The 27,292-nt window shown below is 48.5% G+C and overlaps 1 protein-coding gene across 4 annotated transcripts; it reads left to right on the top strand.

The window, feature by feature from the left end:
* The first annotated feature begins 397 nt into the window (after positions 1-397).
* Positions 398-27,292, top strand: LOC120951985 (sushi, von Willebrand factor type A, EGF and pentraxin domain-containing protein 1). 4 transcript variants are annotated; one of them, XM_040371044.2, is made up of 11 exons: positions 398-476; positions 1,688-2,334; positions 16,624-16,800; positions 16,958-17,527; positions 17,609-17,761; positions 20,055-20,381; positions 20,451-20,981; positions 21,054-21,647; positions 25,356-25,709; positions 25,781-25,960; positions 26,058-27,292. In XM_040371044.2, the coding sequence occupies exons 2-11, from the start codon at positions 2,127-2,129 to the stop codon at positions 26,576-26,578; spliced, it is 3,615 nt and encodes a 1,204-aa protein (XP_040226978.2). In that variant the 5' UTR covers positions 398-476; positions 1,688-2,126; the 3' UTR covers positions 26,579-27,292. The 4 variants fall into 4 exon arrangements, with proteins under 4 accessions (XP_040226978.2, XP_040226995.2, XP_040226962.2 ...); XM_040371061.2 differs by having other exon boundaries at positions 424-640; positions 1,692-2,334; XM_040371028.2 differs by having other exon boundaries at positions 424-640.

Raw genomic sequence — 27,292 nt, 5'->3', positions numbered from 1 at the left:
CACTAATGAATGGTCACGTTTTGAAAGCACACATGCCAAGCGCCGTGTTGTAAAAAGGGACAGCTTAAGCGCCCCAAAGTATGCATAACGCTCAACATTTACTGTAACGCTGCAGCTTGCACACAACTTGTATGCTATCGTCTCGCAAAGGGTTGACTTGCGACGAAGTTTGTCCGATTTATACCCACCGCAAGGCCCAGTGTGGCTTTGATGTCGGTTGGCCTTACACATTTGCCCAGCGCGAGATCAAGAGCGGAGAGCGTAGGTGCGATCACCGATCGATGCTCCAGCGTGGAGCATAACGTAACTGAGAGAACATCGTCCCCCTCTCACATTCACAGGTTGTATGCGCACTATGGGCAACGCGAGCCGATTGACGCGCGTCTCGGAGCAGCACACCACCAGTCGAGTGCCTCGAGTATGTCGCTTGAGAGAGCGGACGGTCGCGTGGTGCTTGTGTTATTTCGACAGTAAAGGTGAGCGGTTCAGCGCGTAAGGCAGTGTGCTAGTCCGAACCGAAAGCATCGTTCCGCACACGTAACCGACCGAGCGGTTGCTCAGAAAGCAACACACGACGGCACAGCATCGACGCTGTGCGCAAAACATTACAATCAATCCGGTTCAAAACGGACGCTAAACGGTACGCATAGCCCCTGTACGTGTGTGTGTGAGTGCGTTATTTAGAGTCCTTTTTGCAACTTCCCCTTTGATTTGCCCCTTCGCCAGCCGACACGTTTGGCATTCCGCTGGTGCACGAAATCGTTCGGAGATTTGTTGCTGCCACAGGCGACGAACCCTCCCCCGCGGAGTGCACTGCGACAGGGCTGCCCACTGCCCTAGTTCTGAGCCTGAACCAGTTTGCACGGCTGCCTTTGGGGTCGACTGCAGCTGTCGTGTGTGTGTGTGCATGTGTTTGTGCATTGTGCACTTGGGAAGAATCAAAAACGAAAAATGAAAATAGAGCAACAGCAACCGCAGCAACAACAAACCCCAGAATAGGGAATCGGGGACAGAACCGTGTCCGTGCAGGAAAGGAAGTGGCGCTGCCACTGTCAATCATGCTGCAGGTATAGGGTTCGGTGCATGTTTCCCATCATCGCCCAGTTCTCCATCGTATCGATCACACCGAGATGGTGAAAAACCGGCACTGAGCGAAAGTGAAAACTAGGAAGAGTGCCCGCTAACGAGCACCACCCGTAACAATCAACCAAGCTGCAGTCGTGAGCGTAGACACCCGTAGGAAGTGGTGGATCGAGGACAGACGTAGAGACACACACCGCACCAACCAACAACAGGAAAAACCAGTCGCTGCCGCCTTTCCTGCGATTCCCGTCATCCAAGCGGGACGGGGAATGCATTGCTGGGTGATACTGGGGCTACGTCCAAATTGTCGGGCTACGTTTACTAGCTGCAGCTCTCTTGCACGCAATCTCCGGTGCATTCGGTGCAGCTCCTCGGCAGCTTACAAGGCTGTGTTAGGTGGGGGGGGGGGGGGATGATTTTGTTTGGGTTGTTCAGCTCCGGATCTTTCCGCCAACTTTAGGATCTGTTTGGTGTACAAACAGTTGCTAAAGAATGGGTTGTTTTTTGTACGTTTGAGTACACGTCGTATTTCTCGAGAGGGGTTCTCGTGACGGTTCTAGCTCGACCACCTTCTTAACTAGCTCTCTTAACTCTTCAACTCTAGGTAGTGTGCCGTAATTGAGTGTTTGGTAAGCGGCAGTGTCCGGTGATCCAGTGCCCCGCAGTCGAAAACCTGAACTGCTGTGTGTGTGTGTGTTGTTTGTGTACTTGTGTATGTGTGTAAAAGTGTGTGCAACTGCTAAAGTAAGTGTAAGCGTTCACTGCCTAACGAGAAGGTCTCTCGGGCCGCACACGCTGTGTGTGTGTGCATGTGTGAGTGTGTGTTTGTGTTTGTGTGTGGACCTGCAGTCCTTTCACTTCCTCATTGCCGGCGCATAGCGGCGTTCGTACAGTACACCGCAACTTACATGGCCGTACCCTGGCAGAGGTCTGGCTGATCATTAGACGCGTCCAGCGTATCGTACTGCGGGCTTTCTAATTTCGGTGGACACCACCGCGACCATCGCGACCGTTTTACACGCGGCGGGAAGCGCGTCCCCAGCATGAGGAAATGGAAGCACCCACCACGGGGTGCCACGGACGGTGGCCGAAACAGTCCGGGTGAACACCAACAGCGATCAACTGCCCGCTACTGCCGCAGCAAGCAACCGCAGCAGCAACCGGCCGGTGGCGCCACCTGGCGCACGGCGGCCACACTGCTTACCGTCGCCATTACGATCAACCTCACCTGTGCCGGTGTCAGCAGTCAAGGTGAGTGGTGCACGAACTGTCCTTTCGCCTGCTCACGATACGGCACACGCCGTATACCGTGTAGTTTCCTCCCAGACCCGGGCAAACTTCAGGGCTTTAGCAGCAGCTTTTTGAACGCCGACCGTGCGACGGATGGATTGGTACGATTTTTTGGTCCTTCGAACCGGAACGCTTCGAGAAGCGCTTGCACGGGAAAGAGCGAGTACGAGTGTGAGCGTATAGTACAAAAGGTTTAGCGAAATAGCGGAGTAAGATCGGCCCAATGATTTCGCATCTTGCATATCGGTTGCTAACACCTCCAAACCCATTCGTCTCCCTTAAACCGGCCCATTATTCTTAATGTCTATTAATTGATCCACCATCCAGCAGCAGCAACAGCTGCAGCCGGGCAATCATTGCGGTACCTTAAATTGTTTCTGGCAAATGCACCTTCCCGTGCATCTCGACTAAAAGTAAAGGTTCTTCGAGTGTCTATCGTCTGAAAAAAAAGAATATGTTAAGGGAAGGGGGCGATTGGGTTGCAACCTTAAGACTCGTAAGCCCTGCAGCCATACAACCGATGGTAATGATATCACGAAAAGCCCCTACCACTCGTCGTGCCGTGACAGTGATGTTGTTGTGGAGGTCTAAGTCTGGTCCGCTCACCGTTGGACCCACCGCACACCGTAGCAATTAGTCAGATCACTAGATCTTAGCAGTTGTATCTCCTTCTCCTTTTTTTCTTCCTCTCTTTCTATCTCTATCTCTCCTCTCTCTCTCTCTCTCTCTCTCTCTCTCTCTCTCTCTCTCTCTCTCTCTCTCTCTCTCTCTCTCTCTCTCTCTCTCTGTCTTTCGGTGTAATCTACACAACAAACAAAACATGAGTAACGGATGTATCTTGCATTTTTTGTTGCTTATTCTTCTCTTCTGTTCTCTTCACTGTCCACGGTTTTGATTCACGTCCAGCCACCCACTCAGACAGGTTTTGGGGTCCAGCGTGACCAAGATTGGGGCCGATGTCGTTGGGCAAACGAAAAACCCGCGTCACCCATCGTGCTACACGTACTAAAAAAAAAACATTGTGGCATTGGCACAACGCACGACGCTCAGTTTTTGCTGTTGCTGTTGTAAACAGCTTCAATTGGGGGAGCTTTTTTCAATCCACTTTTCGGTAGCTGCGACCCAAGTGCACAGCAAAAAGTGCATCAAATGTGACATTCGAGAATGTGGCTGGAGAATAGTGTTCAACGGAAGCGCACCTTGGCTGGCATCGCAAAAGGTCAACCAAAGTACGTACCAAAAGCTGGCCAGGTGGAACCACCGAATGCGTTTCCATTTTTGCCGCACCACGGCGGCAGTCGTCTCAAACGCGCTCAAACAGTTCGCTCAAACACACACACGGACGCACCTGTCAAAACAGTTTCCAACAGAATCGATGTTTGATCGGTGGATATTGGACGCATTTAGGATGTGCCGTTCTCTTAAATGGAGCTTCTCAACCGTTTACTTTTTGCCTGCAATACCGAAACCCCCACCATCCATTACCCCTGGCACTGCCCGCAAAGAGAGGGCGTTCTTATTTCCGCATTCGGCACAATCGAAACTGACGCTTGTTGGTGTAAAATGGGACCGTTTTTTGCTGTTGTTGCTTGTTGCTTTGTAAAAGTTGCCGCCGGAAATTGTTCACCATCATCGACAAAGTGTGGCGAAGGTCGGCGTCGCCACACTCGGAAGAATTGCATCGGTTAATTAGCGTCAGCAGTCCCACACCGGGCGGCAAAAGACCGAAACTCGAAAAGAAGGCTCCCCGCTTCGGCAAGCCGAAAAAAAAACAACAACAACAACCACAGGCCCACTGCATGGCACACGCGGAACGTTCTCACCGTAGCGCGCCCGTAATCGACAAACGACCACGTTGCCCCCAGTGTGACCTAGAAAACGCACCAGCAAATGAAAGATGGATAAAGCAGGAAAAGGAGAGTGAAGAAGGAAAGCAACAACAGCAAAGAAGAGGCTTCTGCAGCCTAGCAAGCTACGAAGCACATCTTCACGAGAACCGATCTGACCCCCGGCCTAGATGTTTCGGGAGGGTGTTTGGGGCCGAACGGTGGGGGCACAGTTGGAGCGGGTACACACCGGGCCCTGTAATTGCTAAGTCACAACTGCGACCAGTCTGTCCGGTACGCCCGATTGGTCGTTTTGTCTGGTACGAACGCCAACCGAGGATGGACAGTTTTTTTTTACTTCTTTCTCCGTTTCTTCTTGGCTGTGTGGTTGCCGGGAGAAATCTTTCCCTTTTTTTTGCTCCCTTCCAAGCCGTACGAAATCCCACGTACGACGGGCCGCGTGGTAATTTGATGGAATGACGAACAGTTGTCCTCGTTTTTCTAGCGCGCGCAGACCGCGTACTTGTGATAGCGATACCTTGCCCCTTTCCATCGGGCCATACTACCGAGCGGCTTGAGGAACGTACGGCTCAAGGGCTTTGGGAATGTTCGCTCTGCTCCGTGGGCTCGTCAGCCATACAATGGTCAGTGGGAAAAAGGCTTGGGAAACGCGCCCTTAAACCCGCGTGCCAGCCGAACGCTTACTTTGTGGCAGCGCTGTGGCCGGTGGCAGAGATAAGCCGCAGGCGGTTTAGCTGTGGATGTGCGATAATTAAAAGCCTCACACATTGCAGCCCAGTTTGGGCCATCCGTCATCCGGTGCCTTGGGTCCGAAGCGTCACACAGGCGAGCGGGGGGGGGGGGGGGGGGGGGCTGGGGGGGTTTCCCGGGAGTCAGTTTTCCCGCGTGCACACCAGCGTGTACAGCGTGGTATTTCAATTTTCTATCTGATCCCATTCTCGGCTGCCCGCGGGGAGGGAATGCCATGGGAATGAATGTCCCTGCATTCCAAAACACACATCAACAATGCAGTCGCGTCACCTACGTAGGTTGGAAGGCGCCAACGACCCCAGCAACAGTAAGACATCAATTTTTGGAGCATTTTTTGAAGTGGGGTTAATTTTTCCTTTTCCCCAACATTTGATGGGTTTATTGTTTTTCAGTTATTGTTCCCCCTTTCTTCGCTTTCGGACATGAGGGGAGGTAAATGAGGTTAATTTCGAGTAGCAAGCCGGAAGCGGCACTAAAACGTTCTGACCCAACCCGCGGTTGGAAAACAACAAAAGAAATAGTTGGAAAATCTCCTGCCCGTTCCACGGCGGTAGTGGGAAACGGACAAGGCGGTAGAATTTGTGTGTTTTTTTTATTGCATCGTTACCCAGCCACATCTTAACAGTGTCCGGAATTTCAAATCAAGGGCAACGATCTGTTAATGGGTACGAAGAAGGTACTCTCTTGCTCTCTCCAGGCAGCAGAGCAGTCCATGGTGTCCGCTGTCCACGGGCTTTTCGTCTCCGGCGGTGTGGTCATTCCACGCGCACTGTCGTTTGTCTCAGGGCGGCATTGTTTTGGGGCGTACTGTGGCTGTTACTAAATCCTAAGGGAAACATAGTTGTTCTCACTGGTACAATTTAGCTTCATTCTCATTTTACTGCTTTCTGCTCGTTGGAGCATAAAAGCCACTGGGAAATGCGCTCCATCGTTTTAATTGTTGTAAATAGGCTGACTGCAACGGTTCCTTCCAACCTTGCATGAGTTGCTAGAACCTAAAAACTCGTTCTCCGTCCAACATGTCTCCGTTATAGGCAAATAACATCTTCGTGTCAGATTGTCGTTCCTTTCGGTTGGCCTACATTGTTATTAGTGTCAGAATTACACCACTGGCGGCAATTCGAATGCCCAGAAGATTCAGCAGATTAACGAAGGGAAAGTTTTGTTCCCCACCCCCCTAGATCAACCAATCTGTTTGCTCTCGCAATTCGAGATGGGAGATTGATTTATGTGGCACGATTCCATCGTTTTTTCGAGTGTGTCGTGACTTCACACCTCGACGAGCTCTAGATTTACGTGCGCGGCTCGACGATCCAAAAGTGCCTTTCAAAATCAAACCAAGATATCCTTCTTGAGCGAACCATGCTCCCGCTTCAATGTCCTTTCGCACTACAAGGGTGTGCGGGGTTATTGGCTGGAACAAAGTAATGGCGAACGGAGTTCTACCGTAACGGCCGTCGCCGTTCAAGTACAACCACTTCTTTCTGCTTCCTTTCATCGCCACAGCAACGGCCAGCGAAGCGGTAAGTGGTAGCAAATTAAACCAATCCACCTCCTCTTCCCTTCACCTACTGATACGGTAGGGTGAGGATCGGTTCAGTTCTGTTCTAGTGGCTACAAGCACGCAGGCGAAAAAATAAATTAATACAAAAAAAAAACCTGCGTCCACACTCACTCCCGGACCGCACCTTTTATAGCGCGAAACAGGTACAACCCTTTCGCATGGTGCACAGCCACAGTTCGCCAATACGACCCCGTCCTGTGGTGTGGTTGGCGCGCCGAGGTGATCGGTATTGAGGGTAATAATTTCGAGCCGGCGCAAAGAAACGAGAAGCGCGACTGGGGAAGCGAGAATCAGGGTCCTACTCCGCCGTGTTGCACACCGGAATCCTTAGAAGCTACACCCATACCGTCGCATAGGTCGGTCTGGTGACGGTCTTGCAACAGTTTGGGATGAATTAAAACTAGTTTTGTCCGCCACCGAACCCCGCCCGATCGATCGAAACCGATCGAAGTCAGTTGGATTCTGCCTACACGCTCTGATTCTGACGCACGGTTTAAGTGCCGCTACTAACACCCCGTTCCCAATCGCTAGGCGATGGTCAAGCACGCACGGTGCCTCCGTTTCAATGGTTTGCACGTTGGTTCAATTCTCAAGTGCGCGCGCAGCTTAGCTCAGCAGGTGAAGGGGGGTGTTTACAAGCACACAGCAACAGAGCGTAGTGCTGTATACTAGTGTGTGTGGTAAAGACAAGACACTCTGCTGCCCAAAATCTACATAAAAAGAGATCTGGTTGTACTTCTCCTGTCCTGGGGTATCTCTGCCTCTGTGTGCGCTTAAGTGTCAAGGAAATCGACGCCCCGTATGTCTCTAAGGGGTGACATTTGAAGCATCTAGGGTAGAGAGAGGAATATCCATTTGCTTTGCGCTCAAAGGGTAGCCAGAGAGAGAGAGAGAGAGAGAGATAGAGAGAGAGAGAGAGAGAGAGATGTAAAAAATCAACTCTAAATCCCCAAGAATGGATTTCTTTAGCTGTGTGCGATTAATAGGAGACGGAAAGCGAGGGAGGCATGATGGATCAAATCGTTGTTTGTATATAGGATATCTGTGTTTTATTCCTCAAGATCTCTTCCCTTCTGCCCGTTTCACAACCTGAATTGTCACGCTGTTTTTTTTTGTGCCTCACAAGCGAGAAACCTGTTTCACCGTCGTCAGAGCTGCCAACAGTATTGGGTTGGCGGTTTTCTCTATTAAGTACCCGTGGGTGGTTGTGTGCGTATCGTCCGAGCGGAAAGAAAACGAAGCAGAAAACGCTAGGCTGCAAAGAATGGATGAATAAATAAACCACGTACCCCACAGCGGAGATATACGCGTGTACACCAATTCTGCTGCTGCTCTGGCCATTCAAACACCCGGTCACACAAACACACCGAAACCTACCTTCCCCTACTACTGAGCAAGCACGATTTACTAGGCCTGTGCCTTTACTACTACCACACCAAGTGTGTCGCTATCGCTAAGTGGAGTACCAACAACACCCAACCGGACTAAATAGCAAATCAAATTCGATACTCACCGATCGCAGGAAAAGGTGTTCTCGTTTTTTGTGCTACTCTTAGTGGTAACACACCACACACACATGCACACACAGCGTCTAGAAATTACCAAACCGTGGAGAGGGAGAGAGAACAAATCTACTGCCGGCACTTCGGCGAACCCATCAAGCGTGGCGGAAGAAGGCAAAAGAATCGCAAAGCAAAGCACCTTCGACTGAAGCTTAAAGGATATGATAGAGTGTTGTTGTTCTTTTGAAGATGGTTTAAAGCAAGCAGCAGCAACAATAAACCCTCAGCTGTAATTTTGAATCCAGTGTGACGGGGGATGGAATTAATCATGGCAGTAAATATTTATAGCCTTTCAGAATTCGCGGCCAATGAGTTGAATGTTAAATCGGGTTATTCTCCTACAGCAATTTTTATTGTTTATTGTTGCTGATTAATGTTGTTTGAGAATAACGGAGCATTACATATTTGCTCTGTATGTGTGCCAAATGCCATTCTAACTGTCTGTTTGCGACCGCCTCGCACCGTATGCGAAACGTTTGCAAACGAAAGACTTCAGACGCGAAAGCGACGAACCGCCCGAGAAGAAACCATGACACAAGACACGTTTCATTGAATTGTGAGTGCTGCATTGGTTCGATTCGGGTTTTTTTTTCAATTAAATTGCAACCGCTGGCGGCCACCCGTACCTGTCACAACGTGACCGATCGCTAACCGTCTTTAAACTTCATTTACATCCACCATCTGTTCTGGTTTGAGTTTGCAATCCCGCTTTGGGGCAATTTTCACCCAAGCACTGCCTTCACGCTGGCTGCTACTAATTGGCCAGCAGCAGCATTATCGCCTGCAGTAATGTGGTAGTGCCTGGTGGCAAAACCCCACAAGTTTTGCCAATTGATGAGCAAGTCGGTATTAGTTGGAGAGGTTGGACACGAGCGATCACACGCAAACACACAACACAAAAACACCGCAAAACCAAACCTTGCAGCTTGGTGTCGGTTTTCAGATCCTCTCGCAGGAGGGCGGACGGTAAACAGCAAACAGACGGACAGAGTAAGAGAGAGTGAGCGAAAAGCATGACAACGTTTTGGCGACTGCTTTTCTTTATGTAATTTGAGGTTCGGTGCGATTCGAAGCATTGAAATTGGATTCACGTTGCACAATTTTGCACAACGCAGTACAGTAAAATGGCGCCTGCTGCATAGCCCTCGGTAGTGCTCATTGCTGTGGCACATAAAACCCCGTGCGAGATACTCAACCCTCCCCCCGGGTGCGAGGAGAACAGCAACAGCAACAGGGGGCAACGGAAAGCGTGCAGCAATAACTTTCACTTTCACAGCTGCGCTTTTTTTCTCTTCTTTTTCGTGGGTTCGGCTTTCGGCTCTTCGGGGCAAGTTTTTTTGGAGAAGCATTAGAAGTACGAAACAGAGGGAGAGATAGACAAGCACATAGGGAAGAGGAGGGAGTGGATGTGCTTCAGGGGTGAACGTTTTTCATCTCTCCTGCCCTCTCTCAATGCATACCAATCAACGCTTTATCGGGGCATTGAAATCGGCAGCGTTTAATTATTGTTTTCACCATCAAAAAAGTAAAAAAAAAACACTCACACACCAGCACCCAAGTACGGTATACACTCCGAAAGCAAAAGTACGTGTGAAGGCATCCATTAATTGTATACCGTGTTGAGGCCGGGGAATCGGGAGCCGACCTATGTCTAATCACATTTTTCACAGTGCCCTCAGCACACGCTCATAATAATAGAAAATTGATTCCCTTAGTAATAGTGTGTGAAACTCCTTCCCTCCGGCCCCTCTATCACTGCCTCATTGGGAAGAGTTAAATTGTGCGAAACAGGAAAATTAAAACCACACCAAAAAACGGCTGCTTTTCCTCGTTCACTTATTAATAATATGCGAAAACAGTTCCGCGCAACTGAAACGCACGCTCTTCCGGACGTTACGCAAAATTCTCAAGCATCTCTGCCCGTCCATCCCGACCCGTCCGCCGAGAGAAGTGCAGCTGCTGTGAAGGGGAGCACTCCCTGCTGCCACTCTCCAAAGGTGTACATGCATTTGGTACAGTTTGCCGTGTGAAGCATGTTTTTCGTTCAGGGTGGGTTACTTTCGCTTATATGCAACGTATGCATGTATGGGTATGTGCATGTGTGTTGATCTTAAAATGTAACCCCTTTCGGTTGCAGGAACAGGAAAGAACCCGTGAGACCCAAACAAACCAAAAAAAAAAACACCCCAAGTGAACGAACGACTTCGATGCGAGAAACGAAACCAAAAAGTTCGTCGCTTTGCCAGCGCATTGAAGTCTTTCATATTTCACCTCAGTAGGCAGGTTCAAAGGTGGTGAATTTTGGTTTTTTTTTGCGCCATTGTTGTGCCGGAAAGGGTGTTCGCAAATTGGCAGCATAAGAAGATCCGCTAAAATCCGGGACACATTCCGCTGTGCGTTCGTTTCACTGGTCTGGTTGAAATTAGCTAACCGCACGGCTGCACTGCACAGGACGCTCATTTCCTGCATCGTGTTCCCGGCCCGTGGAGCTGCTCGCTGCCAACGTCTCAGACTGCTTTCGATTTCGATTACGCGCGCTGATTATCGGTTTCGGGCCGCTGCCGCCGTAATTATAAAATCTTGTTCCATTTGGGTTGCTGTCGTTTTTTTTGCTGCCCCATTTTTTATGCGTCTCAAATAATTTTCGCACCTTCGTATTCATCATACGTATTAGCACGCTTCAATTGAAACCCGCGTCTTTACATCGGAATTACACAAGTGCAAACACACACACACACACACATACACACATATAGGTGTACATTTTAGAGAGAAAGGTACGTTGAAGCGTTTTTGTGAGTGTCTGACGTGTCTATTTTTGCAAATCGTGTACTCCGTCACTGACACAGGTGGTGCAGGTGAGAACCGGCCAATGTTATGTAGGGCAATTGATAATCGAATTGTTGCAACTCGTGATGCGCACTCGTTATGATGACGATCATGCAAACGCAATAGCAACAACAACAACAAAAAACGGAGAAAGAAACATGCCACGAGAGGGTCCGTGGGTTTGCGTTGCGCAATCGAAAGCGAAGGGTTTTGGGTTTTTTTTTGTTTCGTTTCTGCAGCAAAACCATTAGAAACACCCGTGTGCTTTCACCCGGTTCGAGCGGCATTACTTGTACGTAGCTTGTTGTGGTTATGTGAAGTGTGTTTTATATTGTATTTCTAACACAAATCTGAGTAAGAAAAATGTGCAAAGTCTTATAAAAATCAAAGAAGCAAAGCGCTCTTTTTTTCGTTTTACGAGCGTTTCAAAGATGAAGCCTTGACTTGCACTTGCACATCACGCTCCAGTATTGTCCTTCGCTGTCGCTGCGCTGATGACTTAGCTGATGACTATCTTCTTTTCGTGACGCTGATCTTGTCGAATACGTCCAATCGAATCGATGATTAAAATCTTAAGCCATCGTAACGAAAAAAAAACACACGAACGAACGTCTCTCGAAAGGCCGGTAACCTCCCCAGCACGCAATCGAGCTTTTTTTATGATGGAGCCTGCTTCGACTGGACGATATTGCTTCATTACACCAAATACCGGCAGCCAGATCGGTAAAGGGGCATTTTCGGTAGCGTACCGGCTACTTCCATTCCAACCTGGAGGGCCAAAAGCAGAAGAGGAAGAAGAGCGTTCGCTTTCCTAACAATTGACAGATTGCCGACCCTCCAATTTGCATGCACAGTGCACACACCGTGGAGGGAGGAATGCCGAGACCCCATTATTAAACACGCCTGCTCGAGCAGCTGGAGGAGCGGCGTTGGGAACAGGCAGTCACCTGCAGCCAGGCCACCGTGAGGCCACAAGGAATCCCCAGGAGCCCGAAGAACGGGGTCAACCGACGGTCGAAATTATACATTCGAGGGACATCCACACCCACGCTCCGCTTGCGCATTGTCTGCCGGACGCTGTGGTAGAAAAAAGAAGAAGAAGAAGAAGAAGAAGAAGCAAGACGAGAGCCACAAAGGCCTCAAGAAAGCACTCGATTGGGAGGGGGGCGTTAAAATCTAACGGTTTCTGTACCTCCCTTCACTGCGGTGCATCCAATTTCTCCGGCAGGAGTTTTCTCCCCGAGCAGAGGTTTTTCGGTGTGTGTGTGCGTGTGAAAAAAACGGGCGAGAACCTGATGACATGTCGCCAAAGGAATGATGTCGCGCGCGGACCGCGCGTTCGACCCGCTTATTGACGGGTGCGTTTCTCTTTTAGAGTGGCGCAAAACTGATGCCCGGCATGATTCTGCGCAATTTACCTTGTGCGTGCCTTATGGGCTGGGTTTTGCTTTTTTTATTATTTATTTATTTTATTTTTTTTGCGTTGGCAACCTTATTCCGTGAAATTTATTCGGCGCGCTATTCTCGTTCATGGCACGGTGGTGTTTTTTTTGTTTTGTTTGCTCGTGCCAGAATCGGACCACTGCACAGCGGTAAGCTAATTAATTGAAGAGAAGAGCTTTCAAAAGAATCCTCCCAACTCCCTTTCGACTGGCCAATCGAAATCCGTGTTCCGGGCCAAAATGTGTGTGCGCAACACTCGGCGCGCACACATCGAGGCCACCATGGCCGCCAAACAACGCGCGAATGCAACACGCCGGGCTGCACAAAAACAAAAGCGTGGTGGTGAAAATGTTGACAACGGGGGTTGCCACAGCAAAATGTCACTCGTCACTCGGGATCGGATGGAAACGCGCACTGACGAAATGCAAAGGAGAGGACAAACAAAACAAAAAAAAAAACAACCGCCAGGCAACACTAACTACCAACCATTGCCATTCCTACCTACCCGCTTAGCATCTCATTATTTTTCTTGCGGTTTACGGATTTTTGCATTTTTCCACCTGCAGGCGGGGGTTGGAGTGGGTGGGAAAACAAGCGGCGAGGCGACCGTGATGCAACTGATGCGTATCACAGTGTACATTGTGTGTGTGTGTGTGTGTGTGTGTACGCGAAAGGTCAACGCAATGTGTGCGCGACACACGAGAGAAAAGAAGCAAAAGGCCACCTCGTGTCGGGGTCGGTCTAATCAAAAAGTGATTAGCATGTGTGTTTCCCTCCGAAAATCTATCCACACGCATCTCTGACAGTAACTTTGTACGTGTGTGTGTGTGTGTGTGTGTGTGTGTGTGAAATTGTGTGTGCAAGGGTTCTTTTTTCGGTGGATGATGCTGCTGCTGGCTCACACATTTATTTTTTAATTTATGATTGAAGCGTCTTAGATGGATGGTTCAATAGCCAAGGCACGCACACGGCAACAAGCCTCTTAAGTGTGGTGTTGCTAGTTAGAAACAACTCAAGGTCTGTGCTACGACTGTGTGTGTGTGTGTGTGTGTGTGTGTGTATGTGTGTGTGTGTGCCTGGTAAAGATGGTCGTGAACATATAATTAGCATCAACTGAATAAATTCCATTCCACACACTGGCCCGACCCCTGTGCATTATTAGTCACTCTTTATTTGTGGTCACTTTTTAATATTTCACACAAACCACATACCCATTATCTGATGCAAACATGTTGTTCCTTTTTTGGGAGTTGATTTTTTTTGTTAAACTTAAAATTCGGACTCAGCGTAAATCCTCCCACTAAACTAGATCCGAACTCACGACCTGCGGCGTGAGAGACTAATTACGTTACGATGGCGCTACGTGAGCAGCTGGAAGCGGTGTGCGTTAAGAGTCCAATTTAATGGCAACGTGTTGCTCTCTCAACAATGTAACGATCGAATCAGGACGCGTAAATTTCAAACCAAAGTAGCGGTTGTGGTTCGAAATCCCTTTGAAACACACAACACCTTCCTGTGGGTGGCTGATGTACGCCGTGATAATAATAATACCTATTACCGCTGCACTTAAAAAGATGCATTCTCCCATGCGCGATCAGGAAAACAGACTCCCCATAAACGTTCAAGATAGACCCCCGCGCAAACAAAAGAGTACGCTGAAACGATCTTTGAGAGAAAGAGAGAAAGAGAGAGAGGTCTTCAATTAAATCTTCATTTCACATGCATTCACACACACACGCACACACACACATACACGATGGCGGCTCATCATCGTCTGGCAAAACCATTTTCCATTCCAATTTGGATATGGCTCTGTCTGTACCGATCGAGGCCTCGAAAGGAAACAAGAAAACAAAACCCACGTTGAAAAGGAAAATGATTTATTATAGCTGAAGGATAGCTCTCTTTCTCTCTTCCCTTCTCTCTCTCTCTCTCTCTCTCTACCTTCTTTTATCTCTCTCTCTCTTTGTCTTTTACATTTCCTCGTCGAATGTTTGCGAGCGTCATCTTCACACATGCTCTCGCGCACGAAAACGAAACTTAGCGTGTTTGGAAAATCTGTTTTTCATGGCCGAAGCCGCCGGCAACAACAAAATTGCAATGCTGCGTTTGCAACCACATTCCCTATCCTCTCCTCTCCCTTTCGCGACGAAGCGTTTATCACGCCACATGCTATGTGCTCCGTGTTATCGCACGCTGCACATCCCGCCCCTCGGGTTCGCCCGATTATATTCGATGCAAATGAAGAAATCGATTTCCATTTCTCGCTGCGCCGCGGGAGCGGAAGGACCGGCATATGGGAAAGCACGTAACACACGTAACGCCCGCCCTTCCTACCGCACCGACACGCTCTACATCCTCACGGGCCGTTTGCGGTGCGGGCCCTGCGTTTTTTTATATTGCCACCCATCGCGGAGGCTGCGCGCGAGAAAGCTTTGCTGGCGGCGGAAGCATGCGGCATGCGGGAGATGACGTCCGAGCTGCAAGCGGCGGCAACTTTCGGTTTCACTTGCGAAGTTGCGCTCCCAACGAACGATCACACGCACACATACAGACATACACAAGCAGCCCTGTTGGAGTCTCTGTTTCCGTCCCGCGCCGACAACCAGAGCCCTAGCGAGGTTACGTTCGTCGTTCCGGATGGGATTATTGAATTGGGTACTATTGATTTTATTGCCCCGCTCTCAGGGCGGTCCTGCTCGGCAGCTATCCTTCGTGGGGGCCGGGTGTGCGGTACGGAAAATGAAGGAACAACAAGGGCAACACAAGAAACGTAAGCACAGACCCACATAAGCGCTCAAACCTGCATAACAATAAACTTGTTGCAATCAAGCAAACGGCGAAGAATTTGAACCGGATGGTTGCGCGAGTTGGTTGCGTTTGTATGTGTGGGAGAGTGAGTGCACACAAATTAAATTCGATTAATTATTTATGCACGCTCGCTCATAAAGTGAAAGTGTGCAACCATTGTTTTTCGTTGGAGAAGGTTAGTGGCCGAAAACGTTCGACAAAAACGCTTTATAATTACCGCGCAGACCAAATTTGGAACCTATTCTGGTGTCACGTAGCTAGTAAGCGAAAGTTAGTACTGTGCGAGTGCCATACCCTATCCTCCAAGGTGGCCTGGTTTGCGCTTGTTTGGTCGCTAAGTCTGTCTGTGGCCGATGTAGATAAAGGGAAGCAGCTTATTGCCCCAGTTGGTGACGAGAAATATATTTAATTGCTTTTGTTTTTTTTTCGTTATTTAAATGCCCTCAAAAAGGTTTGATTTATTCATCCTTCCGAGAAACGTAAATGTGTCAAAGGGAGGGGATATGCAATCTAAAAGAAACAACTGAAGATTGGTGTTTTGGTAAAAAGGTTAGGAAACAGCTTGTGTGATACATTTTAATCCTTTAACCTTTCCTTCTACCCCCACTAGACCAATACATCAGCCTGTCCCAATGTACAGCAAAAAGCAAAAAGGTTTGGGAATGGATATTTCTGCCTTTTTTTGTTCACATTTGTTTTGAACACCTTCAGGTCCCGTGAAAAAAGGTGAAATAACCAACGCCGAACCGTGGGCGACTCGTTTGGTGCAGCTTGACCGAACTAAAAAAAACACACACTCACACACACATACACACTCATTAGTTACCATCGCCGATCGGCAGAAAGTTGAATGAATCTTCCACCGGCGCTCGGAGGGTTCGCCGCCGGCATACCGTTGAAGTCACCTTTTCACCTGGCCGGGCAACATTCGCTCTGAGCTCATCGTATGTGCATGCAGGCCCGGCAGGGGAGGAGGGGGGAGGAGGCCAATGAACCAGCATTCAGTGCTGCCTTACGCAACCCCACATTTGGGGATGGGTAAAGGAGATTTCAATGCGTTTCAAAACACGAACCTTCCTGGGAGGATGTTTTATATTGTGTTTTTTTTCTTCTCCTTATTGATGATGACGATTACGCCTTCTGCGAATTTTCTAGGTTCTAATGTGCGGTGTTACCCAATTTGAAGGGTTTTATTTTATTTGGCAAAAACCCCGATTTAAATTATTACTTAGTAGATTAGCATTGGTCGGGATTATAGTATGCCATCATAGTAGGTAAAGCGGCCATTTTTCAATCCCATGTCTCTCGTTAAAAAAGATGATCGTCTTCCCAGAATATTTTGCACTCGTATTTGATTTCTTTTTTTTTTTTGTATGCATCTTGTAAGTTACTGTCCAATTTATTAACGTACCGATTCTGTCGTTTGCTCTCTTTTCTCTTCCAGTGTGTGGTCCCCCGGCAGTGCCAGCGAATGCGCGGGTTCACACGGAGAAGGCGACCGACGGCAGCGGAGGGCTCAAGTCGGCCCGGTACGATTGCGATCCCGGCTATGAGCTGTTCGGGTCGGAGACGATTCGCTGCGACCCGGTGAAAGGATGGGTCCGCGAACTGCCATTTTGTGGTAAGTGTTGAACCTCTTTTTGTGACCTGGTACCGACAGGCCCACTTTCCAATTTAGCACATTCCACTGACCGTGGGAGGGCGCTAATTGACTAGCGCACTCTCGTCCGAACGCGCACAAGCATCTGACTCACCTGAGCCTCGCTACTCCCATTTAGGTACGAATGTGGCATACCGGAAGCCGGTGAATCAGTCGTCGGCGACGCGGGCCGGACCGGCCGGGTACGCGAACGATGGCAAACCGGGCAACCAGAATCCGGACGGGCAGGAGTGCTCGGAAACGCAGAAGGAGGTGTCCCCGTGGTGGCGGGTAGATCTGCTTACGCCGGAAGCGGTGCGAGTGGTGCGGATTACGACGCGCGGCTGCTGCGGCCACCAGCCTCTGCAGGATCTGGAGATCCGTGTCGGCAACAGCAGTAGCGATCTGCAGCGGAATCCGCTGTGCGCCTGGTACCCGGGCACGGTCGACGAGGGCACGACCAAATCGTTCACCTGCGCCCGGCCCCTAATCGGCCAGTACGTGACGGTGCAGCTGGTCGGCGTGGAGAGCAGCCTCAGCCTGTGCGAGGTGGAGGTGTTTTCCAACGACGAGTTCTCGTCGGACCGGTGCGCCTCGCCGAACCTAAGCGTGGAGACCGTGCTGACGACGTTCGCGAAAACGTGCTACGAGTTCCACATTACGCGCGGCGAAAGCTTCGACAAGGCGCGGGCTGTCTGCAAATCGCACGGTAGGTCCCGCACGCTCGGTCGAATCCCCTTACGTTTGGTCCTTACGAATCACACTCTTTTCTCACCCTCCACACTGGCAGGTGGCGATCTGATACACGACTTCCGTGGCGTCACCACCGACTACATCATCTCGGAGCTGGAGCGGCGCAAGACCGACCTTCGGACGCAACTCGTGTGGATCGGGGCGCAAAAGGAGCCGGGCATTACGTCACGCACCTGGAAGTGGGTTAACGGTAAGCGCGAGACTTTGCAAACTTGGCAAAACGCAAAGCAAAAACTACCGGCCGGTAGGGGGTCAGTGTCGATAATTAACAGCGGGCCGGCGGTGGCATCATCATTTGCACACAATCGTACAATCGCACGGAGCGGTTCGTGCGATGTCATCGGTTATCAAACGTAGCGGTCAGCGCTGAATGACGGGAGGGAAAATCTATCGGCTGCGAATGGCAACGCACGCGGCCGATGCAAATCCGACCCGAAGGGCCAACATTCTCACGGCCTGCTGCAGGGCACAGCATACAGTCATAATTGGCCATTTTATGGTGCTTTCATTTTCAACAGCATCCCCGCAAGTGCGCGTACGGGACAATGGTGAGAACCGAAAACTAAAAAAGAAACAATAGGCAAACGTTTTCTTACTGCTGCTGATTGCGGTGATGATGAATGTGGTACAGGGACACCTGTTTGTAAGCATTTATCAATCACAAACTGGGGGGGGGGGGGGGAAGATTTCAAATGTTAGTACTTCCCTTTCGTATCGTGCACCATTCCCACTCGTCGTTGTCATACCATTTTGAAATACATGATACGCTAATGCCGTTTAAACACCGCTTAAATCTTGGAACGCTACAGCTAACTTGATTTTGTTCAGAGCTACAGATCTCAAGGAGAAGATGAGCAGTTATTTTCTCTTCTTCATGTTTGAGGCAATAACTGTAGTCAGTCTAGGCTTGCCATAGACTGTTATCTACATGGCTGTCTTGTACAGTGATGTGCTCTCTGTTGCGCGCCCATGACTTCGATCCGACTCCGACTCCGACTATTGTAAGTCCGATTCAGACTCCAGAAAAATCGGAATCACCAGTTCCGTCCAGAGTCGGAGTAGTCCAGAGTCGCCTGGAGTCGGAATCATCCGGAGTCCTTATTATCAAGCATTCCATTTCGTTTATGTTGTTTGTCTCCCACTTTGCGCTTGCACTTCGTCTAAAGGGCTATGTTTTGAAATCCAACTCCAGCCGACTTCGGAAGTCTCTGACTCCGGGCGTCTCCGACTCCAGACGACTTTGAAAGACTCCCGACGCCTCCGGACGCCTCCGGACTACTCCGGACTACTCCGGACGACTCCGAACGACTCGGGACTACTCCGGACGACTTCGGGCGACTTCGGATGACTCAGGACGACTCCAGACGATGCCGAACAACTCCGGATGACTTCAGACAACTCCGCATCACTCCGGACGATTCCGACCTATAATGCAGGGCAGACGTATCTTCCGAATACGGTTCGGAAATTATCGAACTCGGATCCGAGTAGACTCCGGATTTTTGCCAGCTAGTCTTGTGGTAACTAGTGATTTACCCATCACTAGTCTTGGGTATAGGGAGCCCTCTCTTTCTTTCTTGTAGCGAGTCCTCCATAGTCCTTCTACACATACAAAACCAACAATTCTTCTGTTCATCTACCTCCAGATCCTGCCCAAGACAGGTTCCTCCAATTTTGGAGAGGGTCCATGTCTTAGAGACATAAGTGCTAATTTCGTACCCATCGGAAAAGTTATACTTTCGTAAATGCTTCGAAATTGCGTGAAAGATTGCTGTGAAATCTTTCCTATACAATCGAAAAGAATTTGAAGGGGAAAAAAGCCATATCAACCAATTTGTATCGAAAAGTGATGAGACGAAATGTCGGTATAAACAGGCGTTTTAGACTAATAAGTACCACGCAGTTGTTATTAAATGTTATTATATCGTGCAAGTCGACGACTACACTCCGGCACAAGTTATGATACCAACTGTATGGAACTTCTTTAGACTACTTCAAAAGTGTGTTCCGTTCCTAAAAGTGGAATGAATCGTGTTTGTAAATCAGTAGATGGTTGCACGGTCAAATCATTAGTTTTCTCGATACACTATAATTGGAGATTATTTGTCGTCTACTCGATCCCTTAGTAAACTTCAGCTGCTTAGGAGAGTCGCAGGCCAATTCTGTTTATATCAAAACCGCCCGCCAAGATCTAAGATGGTTAATATACGATAGTCTGCAGAGAAATTTTAGTCTTGGATATCTTTTTCTAGCACCACCGTCCAATGACTCAGACCTACGGTAGTATCAAAAGGTCCTCTCTACCTATACTTGAAGTAACTTTAGTCATTCCGATATCCAGGAGATGGCAAGAAAACTTAACAGAGCTGCTGTTCTGCCATCTGGGGAGGTTGTTCTAGCGACAGCGATCCCTTGTTTCTTCGTTTTGTTATCCATGCTGCACTACGCTCATCTCACGGCATCTTTGCTTCACAAATCAACAGGCGACACGGTACTGAAGCCAACCTGGGGCAAGGATCAACCGAACAACTACAACGGCGAGCAGAACTGCGTCGTGCTAGACGGCGGTCGCAGCTGGCTGTGGAACGATGTGGGCTGCAATCTCGACTACCTCAACTACATCTGCCAGCACAATCCGTTATCGTGCGGTTCGCCGGAAGCGCTGGTCAACACGACCATCGTCGGGCGGAACTATACCGTGGGTGCGAACATTACCTACCAGTGCCCGGTCGGCCATTCGCTGATCGGGGTCGAGATGCGAACCTGCCAGCAGAACGGTGTCTGGAGCGGCACTCCACCGGCCTGTAAATGTGAGTCGAAGCGCTTGTGGGGAGGTAGGCGGTTTTGTTTAACGCACTTTGTTGCTTGTTCCCCCACAGACGTCGACTGTGGTCCGCTACCGGAGATTGAGCACGGTGGCATCATACTGTCGGAGCAGCGCACCAGCTTCGGCGTGCAGGCCTCGTACACCTGTCACGAGAACTACACGCTGATCGGTAACGAGAATCGGACGTGCCAGGCGAGCGGTTGGTCCGGCACGCAGCCCAAATGTCTAATCGACTGGTGTCCGGAACCGCCGCCGATTCAGGGCGGCCGGATCAAGGTGTCGGGCCGGCGGGCCGGTTCCACCGCCCTGTACACATGCGACTATGGCTTCGTGCTGATCGGCGAGCCGGTCCTGTCATGCGGGCTGGGCGGCAACTGGACCGGCAAGATACCGGTCTGCCGGTACGTGGACTGCGGCATGCCTGCCCGCCCCGACCGGGGCAACATGTTGCTGCTGAACGATTCCACCACCGTTGGATCGGTGGTGCGCTACTTCTGCGACGACGACTACTGGCTGGTCGGGCCGCAGGAGCTCTACTGCACGAAGGATGGCAAGTGGTCTGGCAGTGCGCCCGCCTGTGAACGTAAGTAGCTCGCTGCTGAAGGATCGCTTCTCTCTGCATACCGTCTCTACAGCTCTTCCCTTTTTCACACAGTCATCACCTGCGAGACGCCCCACGTGCCGCCCGGTTCGTACGTGATCGGGTACGACTACAACATCCACTCTTCGATCCAGTACCACTGTGATCCGGGACACATACTGCGCGGCGAGGATACGCTCACCTGCCTGGAGTCGGGCCAGTGGAGCGGCGATGCGCCCGATTGCGAGTACGTCGACTGCGGCCCGCTCACGCCTATTCCGTTCGGGTCGCACCGCTACACGCAGAACACCACGTTCCTCGGGTCGGAGGTTGTCTACTCGTGCGCCAACTCGCACCGGCTGGCCGGCGTGAACCGGCGCCTCTGTCTCGACACCGGCCTGTGGAGCGAGACGGCACCGCGCTGCGAGGAGATCCGCTGCACCGAGCCGACCCTGACGCCGCACAGCTTCGTCAGCGTGACCGGCAACGATCGCATGTACGGCCGCACGCTGATCCGCACGTCGGACGCGACGGTCAGCGGTGCCCAGACGTTCCGGGTAGGTGCGCTTGCCAAGTATCGGTGCGAGCGCGGGTACAAGATCGTCGGCGAGGCGCTGATCACCTGCGAGGAGAACGGGCTGTGGAGTGGCGAAATACCGGAATGTGTCTGTAAGTACTAGGGCCAATTTGGGCGCTTTACATTATTACTAGGTTTGACTTCTTTCTATGAGAATGTCAATTAGTTCGTTCGTGAAAAAAACTTAACCAATGCGGAAGATCTTTCGTTCTTCAGCACAATATTTGCAGCGATCAACTTCATTCGTTGCCTATCGTTCTCATTTTGTATGGATAGTTTACAAAACCGATCCCATGGTGTTAATTAGTGTTGGGTAAATATGATAGCCGGTCTCATGGGTTCAAGCCCCACATAGACCGTTGCGCGCCATACGTACGACAGACTATCCTGCTATGGGCCGTAACCCAAAAAGTAATTGAAAGCCAACCCCACAAGTGGTACAGGCAGGCCTTGACCGACAACGGTTGCTAAGCCTAAAAGAAGAAGAAGAAGAAATATGATTCAGATTCATGACTCTGAATGAATCTTTGAAATTATTCATTGATTCTGAATCTCGATTTCAAATGGGCAAATGGTTCGCCAGCCTGTCGCTAGTACTCTGTCCATACGGCATACTATACAATGGCAATCTACGGGGCCTTGGTGATTCATTAATCCTTGGAGATTCATGAATCTTTAGAGACTCATGAATCTTTCAAGAGTCTATTCTAGATTCGAATCACTTATCACTAAAGATTCATATGAATGAATCTCAACGAAAGATTCATGAAACCCAACACTACTGTTAATCATACATTAGTTCATCCGTTCGTTTGAGCGTTCTACAGCCTTGAAAGCGAACTGAACGAATGGATAAGTTTTCATCATCATCGTCGTCATCATCATCATCACATCTCCAAACTCTCAACCAGAGGCGAATTTTCCTACAAGCGGAATGCTGCTGGCGGCCCGAACTAAACCTTCACATGTTAGTTCGCTTTTATAAGCGATTCATTTTTTTATTGTTGCTCATATGAACGGAAAACTAAATCTTTCTCTAAATAGTACATTCTTACAAGTAAGTGTGTGGAATGTGTTGTTAACGTTTATAGCAATTAAAAGTTGTTACAAACTTTTGAGATAATTTTTGAAGGTCTAGAAAAACTTGTCATACTTTCGCATTCTTCCATATTAACAATAAAACCTCTCATGACGATAAAACATGAAAAAGCTAATGGGACTTCGTCGATAGTTTCGATTGCAAGGACAAGTCTACAAATACGCAAGTAAAGGATAATAATTGTCGTCCATTTTTTAAAGAATCAGTGAAACAGTAAATCATACAAATTTTGTTCAGTGAAATTTATTTGTAGAAGCATTTCTGCTTCTATAGTACAAGTCAGTCAATTCCGGACTACAGTATGTTCCCGAGTTACGCGGTTTCTGCGTTCCCGAGGAATCCGCGTAATTTGAATATCTGCGTAAGTCGAATTTCACGTTTTTTGACTAAAATACTATTGATTACTTGGAGTTTTAGATTTAAATTAGTACTTTTATACACTTTATCATTTATTTGATATGATTCGTTCAGAAAACTTAATATTTCTGGCTTTTAAGCGGTTTCAATTTGTTAGCAAAAATGCAATTTATACCGAAATTTAAGCAAATTGTACTGATTTGACATTTAATCTGTCAAATTTAGAAAACCGCATATCTCCCAATCCGCGTAAGTCGAGAACCGTGTAACTCGGGAACAGACTGTACTGAAACATGAAGAGATTTTCAACTTCGCAGGTTTCTATATGAATTATCAGACCATGCATCGTCATAAAACCTTGTCGGATTTTTCTACATCCTCTCTATGCATGTATGCATTAAAAAAGATAAGAATTGCAAAAACTGTTGTAGTCATAGAAGGAAAATTAACAGTTATTTTGATGAAACTAAGCTTTCAATTCCGCACAATTTTATAAAAGGGTTAAAAAATCTATGTAAATTATGTAATGTAAATTATCCTTTCCGATGATTAAATTTGTTAGTAACAAGTATTTGATGAACAATTCTTAAAAGAAACAACTCACGATTTAGTTTCAACCTCATACAAAATTGTGAATGACTTACTCATATGTATGTAGTTTACGAACATTACTTTTTTTTGTTTACCCATCAATCAAGGCACTTGGCGATCAATTAAGCCATTTTATAAGAAAAAGACTAAGTAAAAAAATCACTCACATTTTTACTAAATATACTAAAGATAGAACATTATATTTCTGCAATACGTTTAGAAACCAGATGAAATCGGATGTCAGCACAAACACGTGTTACTTTTGATAGAATGTTACAAACGATCTCAAGCTTTCCATCAGGCATCCTACCAAGACCAATGTGATTAGATAAGCTACAGGTGGGCTTATGACTCTGATTTTGTTCGCCATAATGAATGAAAATTTCTATGGAGGAAGATAATAACTGATACTAAGGACTTGTATGACACCTTCCCTCCTCTGTAAAATGAAGATCTTAACTGGACTGAATGACCGGTTGTAATTTATGGTCTTTAGACAGCATCAAAAGTAAGAATTCGCTTTTTAATTTCTGCTTAAAAATAGTGATAATCAAAATGACACCGATATCAACTTCAAAAATTTACTGCTATGTATTGAAACTAACACTTTAGTCATGGCAAGTTTTTGCACATTATGTTTGCGTACTGAATCTAGTTAGATGCCATAAAACTATGCAAATGCTGCAAATATGAGAGGCCTATGATAAATTGAAAATAATATGCTACAGCTATTTTTTTTACTTTTTTACACCAATGATTAAAATTTTGTAACGTAACTATCATCCCAAAATGAAATCAAAAGATCTGCTAACTTTCGTTTTTCGTAAAATTCGTTTTTCTTTTGTTATGCATTCCAAAAATGTCTTTTATATGTACTAGATGAGTGGTCTCCAACCTGTGGTACGTGTGGCGTTAACAGAAGTGGTTCACGCAAAAATAAAACCCTAATACGATACATATCGTACATTTGTTTTCCCACAAGGAAGATTCAATTTTCGATCTCCACATGTCAACAACATTCAACAGGCGCGCCTGGAATAAGATTTAAACATAAGTTTAATTAAAATTATTGAACAAAGTCTATCACATGAATGCCTGCAATAGATGTGGGTCACAGCATATGAAGTTTCAAAGCCAAGTGGTCCACGAACCTAAAAAGGTTGGAGAGCACCAGACCAATTGCTAGGTTCTTACAGTGGTCAAATTGGTCAAGGTCAGGGCAACTGAATCAAGGAAGGCCAACTAGATCAGGAATTTTATTAACGAAACTTTTTCATTTCATTGTGTGATTCATTTCCATACCAAAGACTCTTATCTTTAAAAAAATGACCACATGCGGATTGGTTATGAAAGGCTTATCTAGAAAATGAATATTTTCTTACACCAAATACTAATATTTGAATGTAATTTTGACATATTTGCACTACCGGAAACAACGATGATGGACAACCTAAAAATATGCAAAATACCTAAGTTTGATTGTACGAAAACTTTAGGTATCATTAAAATAATCCAATAACTGCCATATAAACGGACAGATAAGAATGAATCCTCAACGAATACAGAATTATGTATTTGGTATTCGCAAAAAAAAAACATACAAAATGCGAACAGTGTACTGTTTGTTGCTATTGCTATATTTTGGGGACTTTTAAGGAATCTAAGGGCCCCATTTCGATTCCCCACTTAGGGTCCCAAGATGGATAAATCCGCCCGTGCTCTCACTGATTATCTTCTCATCCCCTTCCAACAGACGTTGACTGCGAGATGCCACAGAATGTTACGCACGGCAAGGTGACGCTGGCCACCAACGCGACCTACTACGGTGCGGCAGCACTGTACGAGTGCGACGGCAACTTCAAGCTGGACGGTGTGTCGCGCCGGCTCTGCCTGGAGGACGGCACCTGGAGCCACGAGACGCCCGCGTGCGTCGAAATCACGTGCAACGAGATGAACGTGTCCGATGCGCTGCTGGTCAGCTACGGCAGCCGGCGGGTGGGCGTGCAGGCCGAGTTCAGCTGCAGCAAGGGCCGGTACATGGTCGGGAACGGGACGCGCACCTGCCTGCCGACCGGGCACTGGTCGGGCAGGAATCCAGTGTGCAAGCGTAAGTAGTGCACGGGGCGCAGTCTTGCCAGGTGGAGGAGTATTTCACGCGCGTGCTTTTTTCTGTTGCAGTGATCGATTGTGGCCGCCCGGCGGACATCGAGAATGGACGGGTCATCGTGGTAAACGAATCGACCGTGTACGGCGGTTCGGCGGAGTATCACTGCGTGCCGCACTATAATCGAATCGGGCCCTACCTGCGCAAATGTATGGACGATGGCAAATGGAGTGGCGAGGAGCCACGGTGTGAATGTAAGTGCTTGTTTTTGTTCTTGTGCAACTTTTTTGTGCGAAACTGATGAAACGAGATTTGTCTAACTCTGTCCCTCTCTCTTTCTTTCTTTTCCAGTGATCGTAAACGATGCGCAGGAGACGAACAGTCTCGGCACCGGGATCGCGATCGGTGCCGCCATCATCGTCATCCTGCTCATCCTGATCGGCGTGCTGTTTCTGCACCGCAACAAGGCGCGCCCGGTGAAGAACACCGAGAACGTGCAGGCGGCCGAACACAAGGAGGACCAGAATGCGGCCGTCATGTCGTACTCGAGCCTGGAGAACGGGCGGCACAACTTCGATCTCACCAACCGGGGCGGCGGGCTGGTCACGTTCAACACGTTCCACCAGTCCGGGGCGGGGCACCATCCGCCCCCGCCGAGCCAGCTGACGCACCACAACAACAACAACCATCTTAGCAGTAGCAACAACAACACTGCCAGCTCGCGCACCGGCAGCGAGAACATCTACGACCAAATACCGAGCGAACAGTTCTACGACGCGCCGTACGAGATGCGGACGAACGAGGAGGTGTACGAGCCGGAACCGACCAGCCGCGGCAACATCATCACCATCAATGGCGTGAGCGTCCGGTGAACGGTTCGCCGCCCGCCGGGCCTTCCCTCGCCCGCAGAGTTCCTTGAGCAGAATAAGAGAAGAAAAACCTGAAGAAGCAGGCGACGAACCCTTAAAATCCTTTTGTAATTTTTTTTTTGAAAGGGAGAGAACATTTAATGAGCATCAAGACAACAACGGCGCGGTTGTTGAGACTGACTGTTTGAACTAAATAGTGCGTGTGCGCGAATGTGAGTGTGTGCGTATGTGTGAGTATGTGTGCGCCAATAGATCCTCCCAGAGGAAGCAAACTAAACGCAACGTGGGCGCGTGACATTACGTTGCTGCGCAGCTGTAAATGAAAATAGAAACGCGCACAGCATGCTGCACGCGGTGTCGGATTGTTTTTTGTTGTTGTGTTGTTGTCGGGAAATGCGCGGGATGGCCCGACCTGAGCTAAGTATGATAGCACCGAGACAAAGATTAAGCAAAACCAAGCGAGGCGGACGGGAATTTAGATAGACCGCGTGTCAAGGAGCGGAAACCAATTTTATAATCGAAATCTAAAACTGCCGACCAACCGGGGTCTGGTAGCGGGTGAGAAGGAAGAAGCAAACTTAAAAAAAAGAGTAGATAGGCGCATTAGTACGCGCACAAGTGTATATAGAACTTTCCACTTTTCTTTCCATTTTACTTTACCCGAGCCGGTATGCCGACGAATCCTAAAATAAAGACAAACGGAAAACGTATATCTTA

The sequence above is a fragment of the Anopheles coluzzii genome, chromosome X (genome assembly GCF_943734685.1).
Source record: "Anopheles coluzzii chromosome X, AcolN3, whole genome shotgun sequence".
Classification (NCBI taxonomy): Eukaryota; Metazoa; Arthropoda; class Insecta; order Diptera; family Culicidae; genus Anopheles; species Anopheles coluzzii.
The sequence above is the reverse complement of the archived record's forward strand: the minus strand, read 5'-3'. Positions and strand labels throughout refer to the sequence as shown.

Coding starts and splice junctions, on each gene's coding strand:
- LOC120951985 (XM_040371044.2), top strand. CDS start 2,127: ATGAGGAAATGGAAGCACCCACCACGGGGTGCCACGGACGGTGGCCGA. Junction 16,801..16,957: donor CCGCGAACTGCCATTTTGTG/GTAAGTGTTGAA, acceptor ACTCCCATTTAG/GTACGAATGTGGCATACCGG. Junction 25,961..26,057: donor CGAGGAGCCACGGTGTGAAT/GTAAGTGCTTGT, acceptor TTTCTTTTCCAG/TGATCGTAAACGATGCGCAG.